General features: G+C 39.7%; 1 protein-coding gene across 3 annotated transcripts in view; it reads right to left on the bottom strand.

Annotated features, from left to right (window-relative positions):
* arhgef10la (Rho guanine nucleotide exchange factor (GEF) 10-like a) overlaps positions 1-17,370 on the bottom strand; it is a 120,418-nt gene that overhangs the window by 98,891 nt on the left and 4,157 nt on the right. For all 3 annotated transcript variants that reach the window (XM_072452169.1, XM_072452171.1, XM_072452170.1), the window contains exons 2-3: positions 9,780-10,082; positions 7,845-7,872 (exon numbers count right to left, since the gene is read on the bottom strand). In XM_072452169.1, the coding sequence (XP_072308270.1) occupies positions 7,845-7,872; positions 9,780-10,077 (326 nt within the window). In that variant the 5' untranslated portion in view covers positions 10,078-10,082. The remainder of the gene's footprint in view (positions 1-7,844; positions 7,873-9,779; positions 10,083-17,370) is intronic.

Below are 17,370 nucleotides of genomic sequence, written 5' to 3'. Positions count from 1 at the left end.
TAAAGGCTCCTCCCAACAGACCCATCCACGTCGTCAAAGATGTCCTTAATCATAACATTGAACAAGATAGGGCTACACACACTCCCCTGCGGGTTCCCATTCTCCACCCCATAGACCCCAGAGTAAGCAGCGCCCACTCTGGTTTGGATACGCCGGCCAGACAGAAAGCTCCGGACCCAGTTAAACAGTTTACCCTTCACACCACACTTCCGCAGCTTAATGAGGAGCCCATCCTTCCAAACCATATCGTACGCCTTCTCCACATCAAAGAGCACCGCAATAACCTTTTCTTTCTGAGCCCTGGCCAGCTGGATATCAGATTCCAAACACAACATGGAATCCATGGTGTTCCTGCCCCTACGGAAACCACTCTGGTGCGCGGGAAGCAAACCCTGACTCTCCAAGAAGTAATCCAACCGCTCGGTAACCATGCGCTCCATCGCTTTCCCGAGCTGCGACGTCAAGGCAATCGGCCTATAACTTGAAGGGTCAGACGCTGGCCTACCCGGCTTCAGAACCGGCACCACCGTAGACTGTTTCCACGCAGATGGAACACAACCTGAATCCCAAACACGGTTGAAAAGACCCAGGACTAGCCCAAGCGTGTCATCAGTCAAATGAGAGAGCATGTCATAGCACACCTCATCTTTACCCGGGGCTGTCTGTTTCGCCTTAGAAAGTGCTCTCCTTAGCTCAAACAAACTAAACGGAAGGTCAAGGTCATCTTGAGTCGAAGGCTGGTGCCCAATCAGCTCAGAATTCTGGGCCAAAGTACTCTCCCTGTAGTGCCTTTCCGCAGGTGAGAGATTGTCAGAGCTGTGCACCGACACAAAGGTGCTGGCCAACAGTTCAGCTTTGTCAACGCCGCTGACTGCTTCAACACCATTCAGTATTAGGACCGGGGTCCCGTGACGGCGCTCAACCCCATGCATCCGCCTAATCATCCCCCAAACATCCCCGAGACGCGTTTCTCTCCCAATTTTGGAACAATACCGCCTCCAATAGGCACTCTTGGCCGTTCTCACAGTTTTCCGCACAACAGCGCGGGCCCTCTTGTAGTCAATGAGGGCACCCTCAGTGTGGGCAACCCTTAGCCGGCGAAACGCCGCATTTCTCGCCCTAACAGCATGACCACATGCTTCAGTCCACCACGGCACCCGCTTCCTATGTCCACTACCACCACTCTTAGGAATCGTGCCTACCGCTGACTGCGTGATGAGCGAGACAATTGCACTATTGAGATCATCCACCTGAGTCAATCCTCCTTCCTGCAGAACCCTAGAACCATCATCAGCTTTCCTCAGGAAAGCCCCCCAGTTCGCCCTTGCCAACTGCCACCTCTGGATCCTCGTCCCCCTGACCACACAGCTCCCAAAGCCAATCACGGTGCGGACTAGATAGTGATCGCTACCAAAAGAAAGATTACCAAGAACCTCCCAACTACAAACACCAGCTAACTCCTTGGACACAAGTGTAAGATCTATTGCACTTTCCGCACCGGTCCCCATATCATAGCGGGTCCCACCCCCATCATTCAGACAAACCAACTCCCTTTGATTGATAAAACCCTCTACCACCTGCCCATACCTATCGGTACCACTACCGCCCCACAAAGCGCTATGCGCATTAAAATCCCCACACCACACGGCCTTTCCCCGAACATCCTTACCGACACTATGTAAGGACTCTAACGTTAACTCACCACACGGATTATAAAGGTTAACCACAGTAACAGCTTCACCACCCAGCCAGACCCTCACTGCCAGGGCCTCCGGCGCTTTACTCACACTGACAACAACGTAATTTAGGTCATCTCGGACAAACACAGCCACACCTCCGCCTCTACCCTGCTCCCTATCATTCCTAACACACACATACCCTTGTATCCCAAAACCCCACCTAGGTCGTAACCAAGTCTCCTGCACGCACATAACGTGAGGCTTGTTCAACAAGGTAGAGACAAAATGCTTAAATTCCTGGCCATTAGCACGAAGACTACGCGCATTCCATTGCAAGACAACCACCGCCATTATGAGCCCCCGGAACCTGACGGCGCATCGGGAGCCCCCCCACTCCCACTGCCAGAATGGGGCAGGGCGCCCTCCCGCAGCGCATCCTCTATCTCCGTCCACTCGGGGCCCCCAGCTCCAAAGTACTTCCCTGCAGCCTTAGCGATGATCTTAGTCTTTTCGGATCTCTTCTTGGTTTGCCCAGTACAGTTAATCACTTCCACTATAAAGAGGAAGAAATCTTTCCTCTTCACAACTAGTACATCCTCCGCACCCACAGGGCCTCTGCCCGTGGAAGCCACACTCACAGGCATCCCAGTGGGGACCTCCCCCTGGCCGCGGGCAACGCTGCCCCCTCCCCTGTCGCCTAGGACACCAGCAGCACTGGCAGCCCCCACTGCATCCACCGTCACCTGACTACCAGACACCTTCTTGACCGCATCCGCGTAGGATATGCCTTGAGAGGCTCTAACTTTTTGCACCTCAGCAGCCCTCTTGCTGAACACGCATCCCCCGTAGGCAGAGCTATGCTCTCCCCCACAGTTACAGCACTTGAGTTTTGCTCCGTCGTCACACTTCCCATACTCGTGGTCTCCTGCACATTTACCACACTTCTGCTTCCCTCTACAGACCGCTGCAATATGCCCAAAGCGCTGGCACTTGAAGCAACGCAGGGGCGGCAGAACATATGGGCGTACGCCATAGCGCATGTACCCAACGCACTTAAGTGGAATACGCACTTAAGTGGAATACGCACTTAAGTGGAATACGCACTTAAGTGGAATACGCACTTAAGTGGAATACGCACTTAAGTGGAATACGCACTTAAGTGGAATACGCACTTAAGTGGAATACGCACTTAAGTGGAATACGCACTTAAGTGGAATACGCACTTAAGTGGAATACGCACTTAAGTGGAATACGCACTTAAGTGGAATACGCACTTAAGTGGAATACGCACTTACGTGGAATACGCACTTACGTGGAATACGCACTTGCGTGGAATACGCACTTGCGTGGAATACGCACTTGCGTGGAATACGCACCTACGTGGACTACGCACCTACGTGGAATACGCACCTACGTGGAATACACACCCACGTGGAATACACACCCACGTGGAATACACACCCACATGGAATACACACCCACATGGAATACGCATCTACATGGAATACGCATCTACATGGAATACGCCCCTACATGGAATACGCCCGTACATGGAATACACACCCACATGATACGCCCGTACATGGAATACACACCCACATGGAATACACACCCACATGGAATACACACCCACATGGAATACACACCCACATGGAATACGCTCCTAGATGGAATACGCTCCTAGATGGAATACGCTCCTAGATGGAATACGCTCCTAGATGGAATACGCTCCTACATGGAATACGCTCCTAGATGGAATACGCTCCTAGATGGAATACGCTCCTAGATGGAATACGCTCCTACATGGAATACGCTCCAAGATGGAATACGCTCCTACATGGAATACGCTCCTAGATGGAATACGCTCCTAGATGGAATACACACCCACATGGAATACGCTCCTACATGGAATACGCTCCTACATGGAATACGCTCCTACATGGAATACGCTCCTAGATGGAATACGCTCCTACATGGAATACGCTCCTACATGGAATACGCTCCTAGATGGAATACGCTCCTAGATGGAATACGCTCCTAGATGGAATACGCACCCACATGGAATACACTCCTACATGGAATACGCCCCTACATGGAATACGCCCCTACATGGAATACGCACCCACATGGAATACGCCCCTACATGGAATTCACACCCACATGGAATACACACCCACATGGAATACGCCCCTACATGGAATACGCCCCTACATGGAATACGCCCCTACATGGAATACGCCCCTACATGGAATACGCCCCTACATGGAATACGCCCCTACATGGAATACGCACCCACATGGAATACGCACCCACATGGAATACGCCCCTACATGGAATACACCCTTTCATGGAATACGCACCTACGTGGAATACACATGTGCATCTACACACACCTGTCGTACATACACACACACACACAAACAACCCTCTTTTTCAGCACAGGAAACCCCACAGGAATACAGAGCCTAAAGTCAAATATTGGTTTTCTGAGCACACTTCCTCAAAGCCAGGTGCGGGCCTCTCCGTAATCATCACTGCTCCATCAATACGCACGCCTCACATGCTGCAAGCACCAAAACAGACTCTCGCAAGATGCAAAGTAGAGTGGAATAAATCTGAAAGTTTTTTGATTTCTCAAAAAAAAAAAGAAGAAAAAAAAAAAAAAACTTTCTGCAAAAGGCTCCAGCACCTGGCTCATCGAGTTGTCTGTGCAGATGTGAACAGCTGCGGGCGAGTTTGAAATGGAAAACTTGGAGAATTGGATCAAACTAATTTACTGCTCATAGATCTACGTCTAATGCAGTATTTAGGTAAGGCACACATCAATCAAATATAATATTGTCAATTGTTCGTTGAATATATTGAGGTTGTCGGAAATACAATGATGAAGCCAGACACATTCAGTACACGCAGACTTAATTTGAATCTCTGTATTGACAACTAGATGGACTATTACCAATATAATAAGCATAAGTGTCCCTTTCAAGTTCCTGTAATTTGAGGGAGATGATTCCTTTAGATAGTGTTAATGTTGGATTAGACTGTGCAGGTTCATGGGTATTAAGTAGATCTGGGAGACGCAGGGTTCCTCACGATTCTAACGCGATATATGATACAGTCACGATCACAATATATTATCTCGAAAATCTGCGAAAATCAATATATTTCTCATGATGTCCTTTGATGTATCATTATTATTATTATATTATTATTATTTATTTTTTTATTACAAAACCCAATATTTTTTTTCTTTGTTAAACCACTACCTGCAATTAAATACACTAATTTCACCGTATTTTCCGCACTATAAGTTGCACCTTTTTTCATAGTTTTGGCCGGGGTGCGACTTATACTTATATTTATACTTTATACTATATTTATACTATATATATACTTATACTCCGGAGCAACTCATGTGTGATATTATTTGTTATTTTCACACTTGCAACCGCATTTCATACTCCAGTGCAACGTATATCTGTTTTTTTCTTCTATATTATGCATTTTTTGGCTGGTGCTACTTATAGACTGGAAAATACAGTAATGATCAAAACAGTGAATTTCAAATGGTTTGCATAAATAAGTTTCCTTTCTCTAAACAAGCAACAAAATGTTATCATTTTATACCATAAATTACTTTTGATGATACTGATACAGCAGCATACCTCCAAATCTAGTATCACGATTAGAGGTCGACCGATGAGGGTTTTTCTACGGCCGATGCCAATTGTCTTATGAAAAAAAAATATAGCAAGCAACAAGAATCGAATTATTAAATCATGAAAGTTCAACTAAAATATTACTTTATGAAAGATTCACGCAAATAGAACATGACTTGAACATGGTTTATTTATTTTTTAGTACAGTTTAAAGTGCAACATTTCAAGTTAAGACAAATGTATTTTGGTGCAGAGGTATTTCATTCTGAACAAACAAACACATTTTTTTACAAATATTGCACTTTGGTGCACCCTGGTCAAGTAGTCCCATATTGGATTTTTTTTGTGCTGCCATTGCCTGCAAGAAATAACAAAATGTTAATTATTGGCAATTATTGCCAAAAACAAACATTAACGAAACATTTTATGTTAAGACTAAATAGGCAGGAAAATGCTTGTATACATTTTCTGGTCCTATACATTTCTTTTTTTTACTATTCTTATTCCTATTATCCTATACGTGTATAGCTTATTCTTATAATATTTATTAATTACAAGTATACAACACAGCGCGGAAGGCTGCTTTACAGTGACATAAGTGAAACATCTTTTTCACTAGAAAAAGAGAAACAAGTGGAAATTCCTATGTAATAATCAGTTTCCTCTATGAAATTAGCACAGAACGCAACATGAAACTTGTACGTGTGAGACGAGACGAGAGCACAGCGGAGAAATCTGCGGATTATTGTGCCGCAAAGAAGTGATTTACTTCACATTCCCCATTGTGTATTATTCATGTCATCGCAGCCAGGGTAAGTAAGGGGTTTCTCCACAACAAGTAGATTATAAAAAGAAAGCCCTCTTTTACATTGATACAATCGTATTTCTAATTGATTTTTATCAATGTATCATTGCACTTTTCTGTACAGCACTTTGGGCTTTTAAAGTTGTAAGTGCGCTTTATAAATAAACTTTGACATTGACATTTTGTATGTCACCCGTTTGGGAAATGTTTAAACTGCCTTTTAACAAACCAGCGCCACTTATAGTATTGTGATAAGACATTACTTTTGTCGTGGTTGAATCCACGCAGTAAACTTTGGCTTAGAATTAGACGGAGAAAGGAATCTTACCGTTTGTTCACCAAAAAAGTACTGTGCGGAAGCCGAGCATAGATCTGGAAGCTGAGAAGGAGGGTCCTTCCATGGGTCCGGCTATAAGAAGTGCCTGATCAAAAATCTGCCTTGATGACAAAATTACAGCAAATAACGATAATTTTTAAAAACTATATCGGCGGGCCAATGTATCAGTCAATCTCCAATCACAATACATCGATATTTCAAGATTTTGGCACACCTCTAGTATTGAGTATTAAGCAAGTATTAAGACCCACATCAACCTTCTACAAACTGATTCACAACGTGTGAGAAACACAGAGGACTGGAGTGAAACAATTAACTTTTAAATCACACTTTCAATCTTCAACACACTCTCTTTTATTTTTGACTTTGCCACATTAGTTTGCCCTTTTTGCATAACTGTCCTTGTCAAACGTAAACAAGTGCGAACAATCAGAACAAAATTGATTACTAACATCACAACTGTTTATGTGACATTTCAATATCTGAACTCCAGAAATAAGAGAAGGATCAGATTCGGTGTGCATGCATGTATGAGTGGGTGCGATTGACAAAAATTGATATTCACATTGCCTCAAGATATGTTTATGCGGGCTTGTGTACACAATTAATAATACATTTTGTAAATGTTTTCTGCAGGGCTCTGAAGTATCCCAATAACAAATAAGAAAGATTGATTTTGGTAGTCCAACTAAATGTGCTATTTAAATGTATTAATTGTACAACACAAACTGTTTGAAAAATGGCCGTGGCGGTTTCAGGAGCCGCGGCGCGCGGCCGGCACAAAAATAACATGGCAGTTCCGACATTTTAAGATCCGATATGAATTGTTAAATAATATTATATTAAGAATTTTCACCATATTTTTGATAATTTGATATATTACCCAACTCTGTATGCCAAACACTTCTTCTGCAGTGCCCCCGCAGTCAGCGAATTTGAATTTAAATATTTGGATCTCACTTTTTCTGTCACTACAATACTCTTTATATGGGCCAGGATTTGAGTGCAGGCTCCAAGGGAAATATAATACATCCCGAATAGCTTTAACAATCATAAAGTATATCAAATGTTACTACCAAATTAATAGTCAAAATACAACCTGAGTGAAACCAGGCGGAAAAATATCTGCTGGAAAAGACATTTTTGGTTTGTTACTTCCACTTGTCATTCTAGGTGTGACGCGCCATCTGGCACATGTGGCACAACATCAGAGTGTGTGCTGTCGGTGCACTGCTCGTGGAGGAGTGTAGCATGACATTACCTCAGACACAATGACAAAACACTGGCATAACACTGATGGATACTATGTGGAGATTGGTTCTACATCAACATTACTGTGGGAGAGGAATTAGGATGCAACTTACCAGCTGGGTGACTCACTAACTGGAACATCTGTCAAAATGAGGCAAAACAGCGGCCATTAGACAAGACTTTTCAACAACAACTTTATCATCACTATTAAAAAGTTTCAGAAGCTGTGAGTGACTTTGTGCTTTATGAAAAATGTACATTTGCTTTGTACAATCAGTCTTTGTAAATGAACCACCCAGACCTTGAGCGAGAGGGAAATTGAAATATCTTAAGCCAAACCTTTTATTTTAACACTGAAAAAGACAAACTTATATAAATACACTGTGTCTATTCCAAATTGGGGTAAGCAGTATTTTGGAGAATCCCTATATTGATATTCAGACAATGTTGTGTCAGTTCAAGAGAAATGTGTCTTCAGACGTATTAGTTGAGGTTTAACTATCAGACAAATGTGAAATGCATGACAAAATGTGCAGTTTGCAACAAAAACCTTCTATTTTTGTCTCTTGTCTCTTTATGTAGATGTTCTTTGTAGAAGGCCTACAAAGTACTAAATGACAAAAACAATGGGAATTTTTGTAACATCCAAGTCAATAACAAATCCACACAAGGCGCTAGAGACTTTTGAATGTAAATTATCCAATAGACTTCTGATAAAACACAATAAACCCAAAAGCTATAAAGGCTAAGAGAAGTAAATAGCACAACAAACCTAAAGAATACATGATAAACGTTTAGGCCTATTATATTACAAAACTGTTTTTGTACAGCGGGTCTTTTCCCCCAACACCGCAGGTAAGTGCTGTTACACAAATGCCATGGTCGATTTTCTCACAGAGCCTCTATATAAATGAATGTCATCTAGTGAGGGAGGGAAGGGACCCAATTCCCCCGCTCTGTTACTGAGCTGCCCCAAAGTTACATAACAAACTCCACTACATGCTATTATCAACACCCAGGATCCCCACACACATCCCCACAGTCCACTTAACGGATTAGCGCGCGTGGACTTGGTGGCAAAAGCGATTTAATTAAGCGCTAATCACTTCACTTTGTCCAACATTAGGCCCTATAGGTCTGCCTGTTGAGCAAAATTAGCTTAGTGCCTCATATATCACGGCTAAATAAGTCCATACATCTACATCGGGAGGAAGTTCATTGATAACCGTGCGTCTCATCTTAAGGTGATAATTAGTTCTTGTTAAACGGAAGATGAAATGCTCTCATTTTAGCAGCTAATGCCACCAAACCAGGCCATGTTTACTGCAGTTGATCGTCAATTTAACATCTTTCGTAATCATTAATTAAAATACTGTCAATGTTGTTGTCCCACGGCGACAGCTATCTATATCTGCATTGACTGATATTGGTGAGGGACTCACGTGTAGGGAAAGAAATGAACATCTGGACTATCTTGTTGACAATGTTCTGGCAATATGTTCACAATGCACCAGGAATGTGTGGAAATTAACCAGAAAAAGGCAGAAATATCTATTTATACTCTTGTTTGAAAGATTACGCTAGACGTTTCTCTCTTTTTGAAGTCATTTTTATAACTTGATATTCTACTTAAACAAGATAAACAACAACTGGTATATTATCCTTCTTCTGCGTAACAAATAGTGAGTGCCATCAAAGTAAAGAAGATGTTACCTCCGGATGATTCCTCTCACCATCCAAAATGTATTGTTGCTTATGAATTAATTTGAAACGCTGTCAATGTATAGCTTTGTGTCAGTCCAAAAACACTCAGCAATAAATAGCCTAGTGCACAACTTGTAGTCAAACTGTTCCTTTGTCTGGAAAAAGGAAATGAAAAGTAATGACACATTCAAATAAGTCGATTTTGCAAGTTCCTGCCCTACAAGGAACTAGACAGTGATTTTTTTTTTTTTTGCTGTGCCCTGTAGTGCCACACAAGCCAATAGATTTATGAGCTTTATAATTGTACCTTTGACTTGAGGCGTACACTATCACTATCCTATTACCTGAAACTGGAATGGTTGCTACATCTTCCACTGGCGCCCCCTCCTGCCCGGCAGGAGGTACAGCTTTGCAAACTTCTTGATCGTTATTCTCCAAGCGTGTTTGCGAATTGCACTTTGACGTCTCATTATTTTCCGTTTTGGATGAGAGTTCAGTATCTTTAGTATTTCCTTTGCTCTCGGCTGTGAGGTTCTCTTCATCTGAGCTGTCGTCAAACATAAACTCTTCTCCCTGCTCTTCATCCTCCTCCTCCTCTCCGTCATCTTCCTTCTGGGGCTGTTCACACATCACAGTCGACATGATCACTGCAAGAGAGATAGCATCGGGTTACAGAAGATAGGACTTTTTTTTAAAATAAGATGTCAGTCATATCAAGCAGAATGACAGAATGATTGATAGTATTACCATATGAACACATTGTGCACAGGACAAGATAAGGCAAATTTTGCTCAGCCTGGATATTATATAAATCATATTTAAAAAGGTACAGCCGTGACAGGGTTTGGTGTATTGAAAATTATTTTGATGTACCTCAGTTTTCCAACAATGAACAGGCTCAAGCAATACTACTACATATAATCCTTCAATCTACGATTTTTTTTTATTTAAAATATTGTAGAGTGCGTTAGAGCTTCACCTGTGGGAGAATTGAAAGGTGAAGGAGTTTGTATGAAGCTAAAACATAGTCACAAATGTGGAGAAGATGAATCTCAAATACTGATCTTCAGTATGTGGTTCTTTCACAACCATCTAGGCCTATACTAGGGCTAACTACACATCACCTATACTAGTTCAATTTCCAATTATTCTTGCATGGGGCCTGCACACAATTTTCGCTATTTTGTCATGTTTAATCATATCCATTACCACACTCCCTCAATCCACTCTACTTGCACCGGTCAGAATACAATTCTCCCTGTTGTTCTATAACTCTGACCTAAAAAAGGGACCTGTCCTTAATCTTTTTTTAAGAGACCTTATTTCACTTGTTTGAAAAGACAATATATGTACGGTACATATTGCATTTGCGGTACATTTTTTTAAATCTGCACTTCATGAAATTCCTGTTTTGAATTCCCATAATCTGCATCAACTGTAGGAGAATAGTTAAACTGGAGAGGAATGCAGTGAGAGGAAGTGCTGTTGTGCCCTTAGGCAAGACACTTCACCCACATTGCCTGTGGTTGGTGGTGATGGCACATATTGGCAGCCCCACTTCCGTCAGTCTGCCCCAGGGCATCTGTGGCTACTAGGGATGACACTGTTGTTTGGTCACAGTCTCAATAATCGTGAATGATCGTTAAATCATGATTTTTTTTTTCCCACAATAATCGTATCACTAAAATTTGATATCGTGACATCCTTAGTGGCCACAAAAGCAGCTTACTAACAGCTAAGAGTGGAGGAATGAACAGTACAAGGTGAAGCGTCTTGGAGTGTCAAGAACATCGTAGCTTGCTATAATTGTTAATCTATCAGAGTCACACTGGAAAACGTGGAACGGGGAGATGAACAATATTTAAGGAGTTGAATATTGTTTTATTTTATTTTTCTTAGTCACTACGATTCCCCCCCATTCTATATTGAGACTGTTTAAATATTAATCAACCAAATAAAGGTTGAAATATGGTGACTGCAGGCATTTAAATGGAAAATATTTACGAATAAAGTGTATTATTGATCAATCAGAATTAGAAATCAAAAAGTGTTTTTTCTATTTTGACGTCTTAATTTAATAATCCCGCTGTCTTTTTGTGTGTTTTAGAGTCTGTATAATCCATATAATAATTACGAAGATTAAAATTGTCTTAATAAGACGCACCAGCCAAAAAATGCATAATAGAGAAAAAAATAACATATATAAGTCGTACTGGAGTATAAGTTGCATTTTGGGGGATAATTATTTGATAAAACCCAAGACCAAGAGCAGACATTTCATCTTGAAATGCAATTTACAATAATAATTAAAGAACAGGTGTACGTATGCTAACGTAACACCTTCAGCTACATGACGCACAGACAACGAACAGTCATTAGTGTCTAGTATGTTAACGTAACATATTAACAGTTATTCAGATAACTATAGCATAAAGATCATGCTAACAAGTTTACCAAAGCATCAGTTTTACCCCAAATCACTAAATCCATTGAATTCTTCTTCCTCTGTGTCACTTCTAAACAACTCTGCAAACTCCGGAGTGCCTATTCTCCTTCTGCGTCGCTTAGAGCCTAGAGAGCCCTAGAGCGCCCTCTTGTGGTTGTCAGTGTGAAAATAATCAACATGTGAAATGTGGTTGCCAGTGTGAAAATAACGAATAATATCACGTATAAGTCGATCTGGAGTATAAGTCGGCCAAAACTATGAAAAAGGGTGCCACTTATAGTCCAGAAAATACAGTAGTTAATTAATCGCAGCAGCCCAGGCGGCATGATATGCGTTGTTCACAAGTCATTTGCTCTCCGCAGCACAAATGAACACACTCCGGTAGTTTTAACTCACTAGTCCGTGGAGGAGCTGCAAGAAATAACAAAATGTTGTTGTCTTGTCATTGCTGCCAATCTAAAACATTTTCTAGGCGTGCATGTTAAAGTAGTGATTAGGGATGTCACAATATCAAATTCTAGTGTTAGGATTATTGTGAGAAAAAACATCACGATTTAACGATTATTCACGATTATTGAGATTGTGACCAAACAACATGAAAATATTACATTTTCTTTCATTCCCTTGGTCTAACACGTTACTGTTCTTCAAGTTTGTGACCAGCTTTATAAAATTCAACTTTCTGAAAGACAAAATAAAGTTAAATGTGACAAAAATTTGCCGGTTATTTACCGGTACATTTTGGTCTATTTTTTTTGGACAATTGATTGATTTTTCTTCTAAAATTGTTATGATATTATTTTGGTTCTCATGATTATACTGTGACCTGCATAATCACGATGATCAATTAACCTAATAATTTTGACATCCCTAGTGGTGATATGGAGGACATGTTTAATGGAACATTCGAGGCAAGGTAATAACATCTCCATGTGAGACAAACATCCACCAAAAAGGTTACACCTTTAACAATATTGATATTTACAATACTCATAACTGGTGGAGTAGAGCTCCTGGAAACTCCTCTTTAGTGTAGTGAATTGGCAGCTATTAACAGTGAATTAAAACTGAAACTGTTCTCAAAAGTGCACCCTGGTCAAAGTTGCTATTTAGACCGATGTGTAAATAATCAAAATTCCCCATGACTTACTTATCTAATCTGTGCTTTACTCGGCCACTGAGCCATGGAAGGGATTTCTGTCATGTGTTTTGCATTTTCATTAGCTGTGGGCTGGTTCATGTGCTGACACATTTTCTTGACGGGGCAGTTTGTTGGGATCCTTTGGGAAATGACAGCATGGAGGCGGGAAAACGGCTCTCAAACACAGGCCATGGGGATTGCAACATCACTGCGAAGGAAGCGCGTGGTACAACCAGAAACATGCGCTCAGACACAGCCCCGTCCCAGTACAGACTGACTAATATAAGACCCACTGTCATGTTTCAACATAATACACTAGAATATGGCAAAAAGATGGGAATAGGTGATTACATACCAGTACTGCAGCTTGTTCTTTTGGGCCTATGTTCCATATTATGTATTGGTACATGTCTTCTTGTTTATTACTCAAACTGTTCAACAAATAAATAATCAAAAGGTGCCTTGACTTTTTATTTATGACTAAATTTATGACTAAATATGAGAATTGGAGCACACCATGGCTCATTAAGTGATTTAAATATGGTATGATTTTATGTATGCAGGGACAGTGTACAAAGATAGGATGATAAAACAATTAGCGGAATTGAAAAGCAGACGGATACATGATGTCACCATACATTATCATTCTAAAGTTATTAACATATTTCATTTACAATTCAAATTATCTCGCTCTTTGGTATAGCTCTAATAGGGCTCTTCATCGAGAGCAAGATTCAGATTCATCTCTAATCGTCAAGACTGTTTTATTGGAGGGGTCTAGAGCCAATCCTCTGATAGGGAAGGCATGTTATTTGGAAGGTAATGTGACTAATTTATTTTTCATACAGCCCAGCACTACCTAGGGCTGCAAGATTAAAGCCCAAAATGACAGGTTCTCGTGTTTTTCTAAATGAGATGTTGTTTGGTGAGAGTGTTAAATAGTTATTGTTTTACATCAGTGAAGTTGCAGTTTAAATTTGACAATTAAAAGTGGAAAATGACAGAAGTAGTTATACAGATTACCTCCACCTGCAGTATGTCATCAAAAAGTGCGTTTTCATCAAAAATACAGCCAGAATGTCCTTCCAACAGACATAAAGGTGTTGTCAGATGTAATTATTAAGTCAAATCATAACTATTGTATGATTTAAATGGACTTTTGCCTTTGTTTACAATCTGGTTGCTAAGTAACAGTTGTGGAATTACCTCTAACTATGTCATATTTGCTGGCCCTTTCAAACCAGGAAGTGACATTATAAACGTCACCATTATTGCCAAATTGCCAAATTGGAGAAAAACGGGCAAAAAGTTTGGAAAAAAGTGCGTGCGGTCTAATGTGTCACGTAGACTTTCATTGTAATTGAACAGAAATTTGCTAAATATATAAACATCAAAATAATCATCCTGTCCTGAAGGCCTATAACCTGCTAACGCTGACATTTAGAGCTACAGTACAAACACGTTCTGAAAGGCATGGGTTTCTTGTTGTAGTTTAGGGTTTTATTGTATTTCACTCTAAAAAAAAATGTTAATACTCTGGGGAACATTTAAAATCTGCACACTGAACAGAGTCATTAAAACACATCCCATATCTAGTTGCAGTCACAAAGCTTGTCAGAAAATACATTGCAATACAGTTTCAAAATCCCCTTCCCTTCATGTTCCAGCATCTTTTGAAGCCATTAGAGTAGTTGTGGTTCACTTTAACATGTATTAAAAGCCTGAGGCAAAATGAAAGAGTGCCACATTGCAGAAACACAGAATTGTTAATTAAATGTTTGTAACAGCACAGCACGTTTAGACACAGCCCTGTCTGACATGCTCTTCAACATCAGGTCTAAACATGCACAACAACTTCAACATACCCATCAAATAAATGATTTAGGAAATACATCTGCAAGTACACTGGTGTTTTAAACCTTGCAATACAAGATGTTTTACTGACAAGATCAGAGAAATAACACCTTAAATTAAAAACAACAAATTATTTAACTGATTTGTATTACAATATATTTCAGTAACTTCAAAAGGAGACACATTACCTGTAATTCAAATTTAGGTTAATGGTGATTTTATTGTGAAAAAAATGCCACACTTATACAATCATTCATGATTATTGGTCATGATCAAACAACAGTGAAAGCCTTAATTTACTTACTCACACATTGTCTAATAGATCAGTGATTGCAAACCATTGGGCAGGGGCCAAAGTAGCCGCAGACTCATTAAACATAATACATATAATATGAGATTGAGCCCCAGGTTTCTTTGCACAGAAAAGGTCAAGCCTCAAGTTTGAAAGGTTAAGAACTCCTGTAATAGATCAGCATTCCTCATAATGTGACTTTATGAAATCAAACGTTCTGGATGACAAAGCAAATTTAATGTGACATAAACAGCCAGAAACACTTACCGAAAGTTTACTTTTTTTGGCTCAGGCATTATTTTATCAAATACATTGTGACCTGAATCATTGCAATTACACATTAACCGACTAACCTTGACATCCTTAGTAAAGAAAATAGCTGGATGTTAAATACACATATCATGCAGCTTGTGGGCTTTTGTAACATCTGTGAACCACCAACACTGGTCAGCCTACAGCAGTGGGCTGAAACAACAAAGAGCCTTTTGTGAGAGGACTAAGTGCTGGGTTCAGCCTGAGAAAGCATTGTTTCAATACTTGCACACTACAGTACTGATTAGCTACTACAAACAAGGCAATATTTACTGCAAGATTTTGTCACCATTGGAACACATGTAATAGTTCCAAATGTGTATCATTTTTGTTTTTGTTTTGCCTTCAACTGAGCTTGTAATAAATAACACTTATTTTTATCACAACCCCAGATTTTGATGATTATATCATCTAAAATCTGATAGTTTTTCTGAGTCCCAGTTTAGTCTGGGACTCGGAACAAGGAAACTTTGACTTGCAAATCGCTTGTTTGGATCAAAAGAGAGTGAGCAAGTTTCCCATAGAAGGTATTTGGGGGGAAAAAATCTAAAGGACTTCAGTCTAAGGGAACAACATTGTACGAGGGAAAATCAAGTGCATCACTGAATAGAGATGAATCTAACTCCTACACACCCAGTCCCTGACCTACATTAGGCTCCAAGACTCACTGTGTGGTATCGAGCACAAGGCAGAGAAACCGGGCTTCTATTTCATATACCTGAGCAGCCGCAATATTTATAGCTTCATATAGTGAATACGTTGAAAACACTTAATCCTTTACAATGCCAAAATTACCCATTAATTGCAAAGGCTAAATGTCTGAGCCATTATGATTACAGTGGAGTATAATCACCTCTTCAACTTTTCCTGTGGTCACTTGGGAAACAAACTACATAAGCTGCATTTTTGAGATGATTTGATCTTTGACAAAAATCAGTAAAATCATACTCACTTGGAGTTCTAACACCGTTCCCTTATTACCCATAAAGCCCAGCCACAAACCGGCTCCAATATGATGAGCTAATCGGAGTATTTTACTTGCTGTCATGTCTGAATGTGTTTGCGGACACTAATGTTTGAACTGGCTCTGTGTTGGTTAACAATTTACAGCAAAGTGAGTGACACAGTTGTTTCAGGATAGTAAACATTTAAAGGTTAACCTGTTCTAAATTTAAAAAAATGCATGCTCTGCACATTATGCGTTATACTGATTTTATAGAGAACAATGTCCACATGATTAAGTGTCACATGCAGTGAGTGGTTAAGTTTGTTTAAAAAAGGGATTCAAATCAGTAACATAAAGTTCACTTCAATATTATCAATTTAATGCAGCAGGTAACAGTTGAAAATGAACATTATAGTGACAGCTCTAGTGATGGCACCGGGCCAAAAAAAAAAATATATATATATATATATATATATATATATATATATATATATATATATGTATATATATATATATATATATATATATATATATATATATATATATATATATATATATATATATATATATATATATATATATATATATATATATATATATATATATATATATATATATATATATATATATATATATATATATATATTTCTTCACATACTGATATGTGATTTTATTAATAAATACGACTTCAGGGTACATGGACAAAGATAAGACAGACTCTTCACATAAACCTAAACTTAACACACTCAAAAAATGATCAAATTTAGTCCTAAAAAAAATCCAAAATACATGGAATTACTAATCTTGGGGGGTACTAATACTTGAATACTTTTTGGTTTCCCGCACAGGTGTCTGAACTTTACTTTTTTCGGTATTGATCATCATCTAGAATGACAAATAAGAATTATAATAGACATATATTACATTGAATGCCATTTCTTAGA

The sequence above is a fragment of the Eucyclogobius newberryi genome, unplaced genomic scaffold (genome assembly GCF_026437365.1).
Source record: "Eucyclogobius newberryi isolate DKJ021-1_F unplaced genomic scaffold, fEucNew1.0.hap1 SCAF_19, whole genome shotgun sequence".
Classification (NCBI taxonomy): domain Eukaryota; kingdom Metazoa; phylum Chordata; class Actinopteri; order Gobiiformes; family Gobiidae; genus Eucyclogobius; species Eucyclogobius newberryi.
This window is presented reverse-complemented; position numbering and strand designations above follow the sequence as displayed.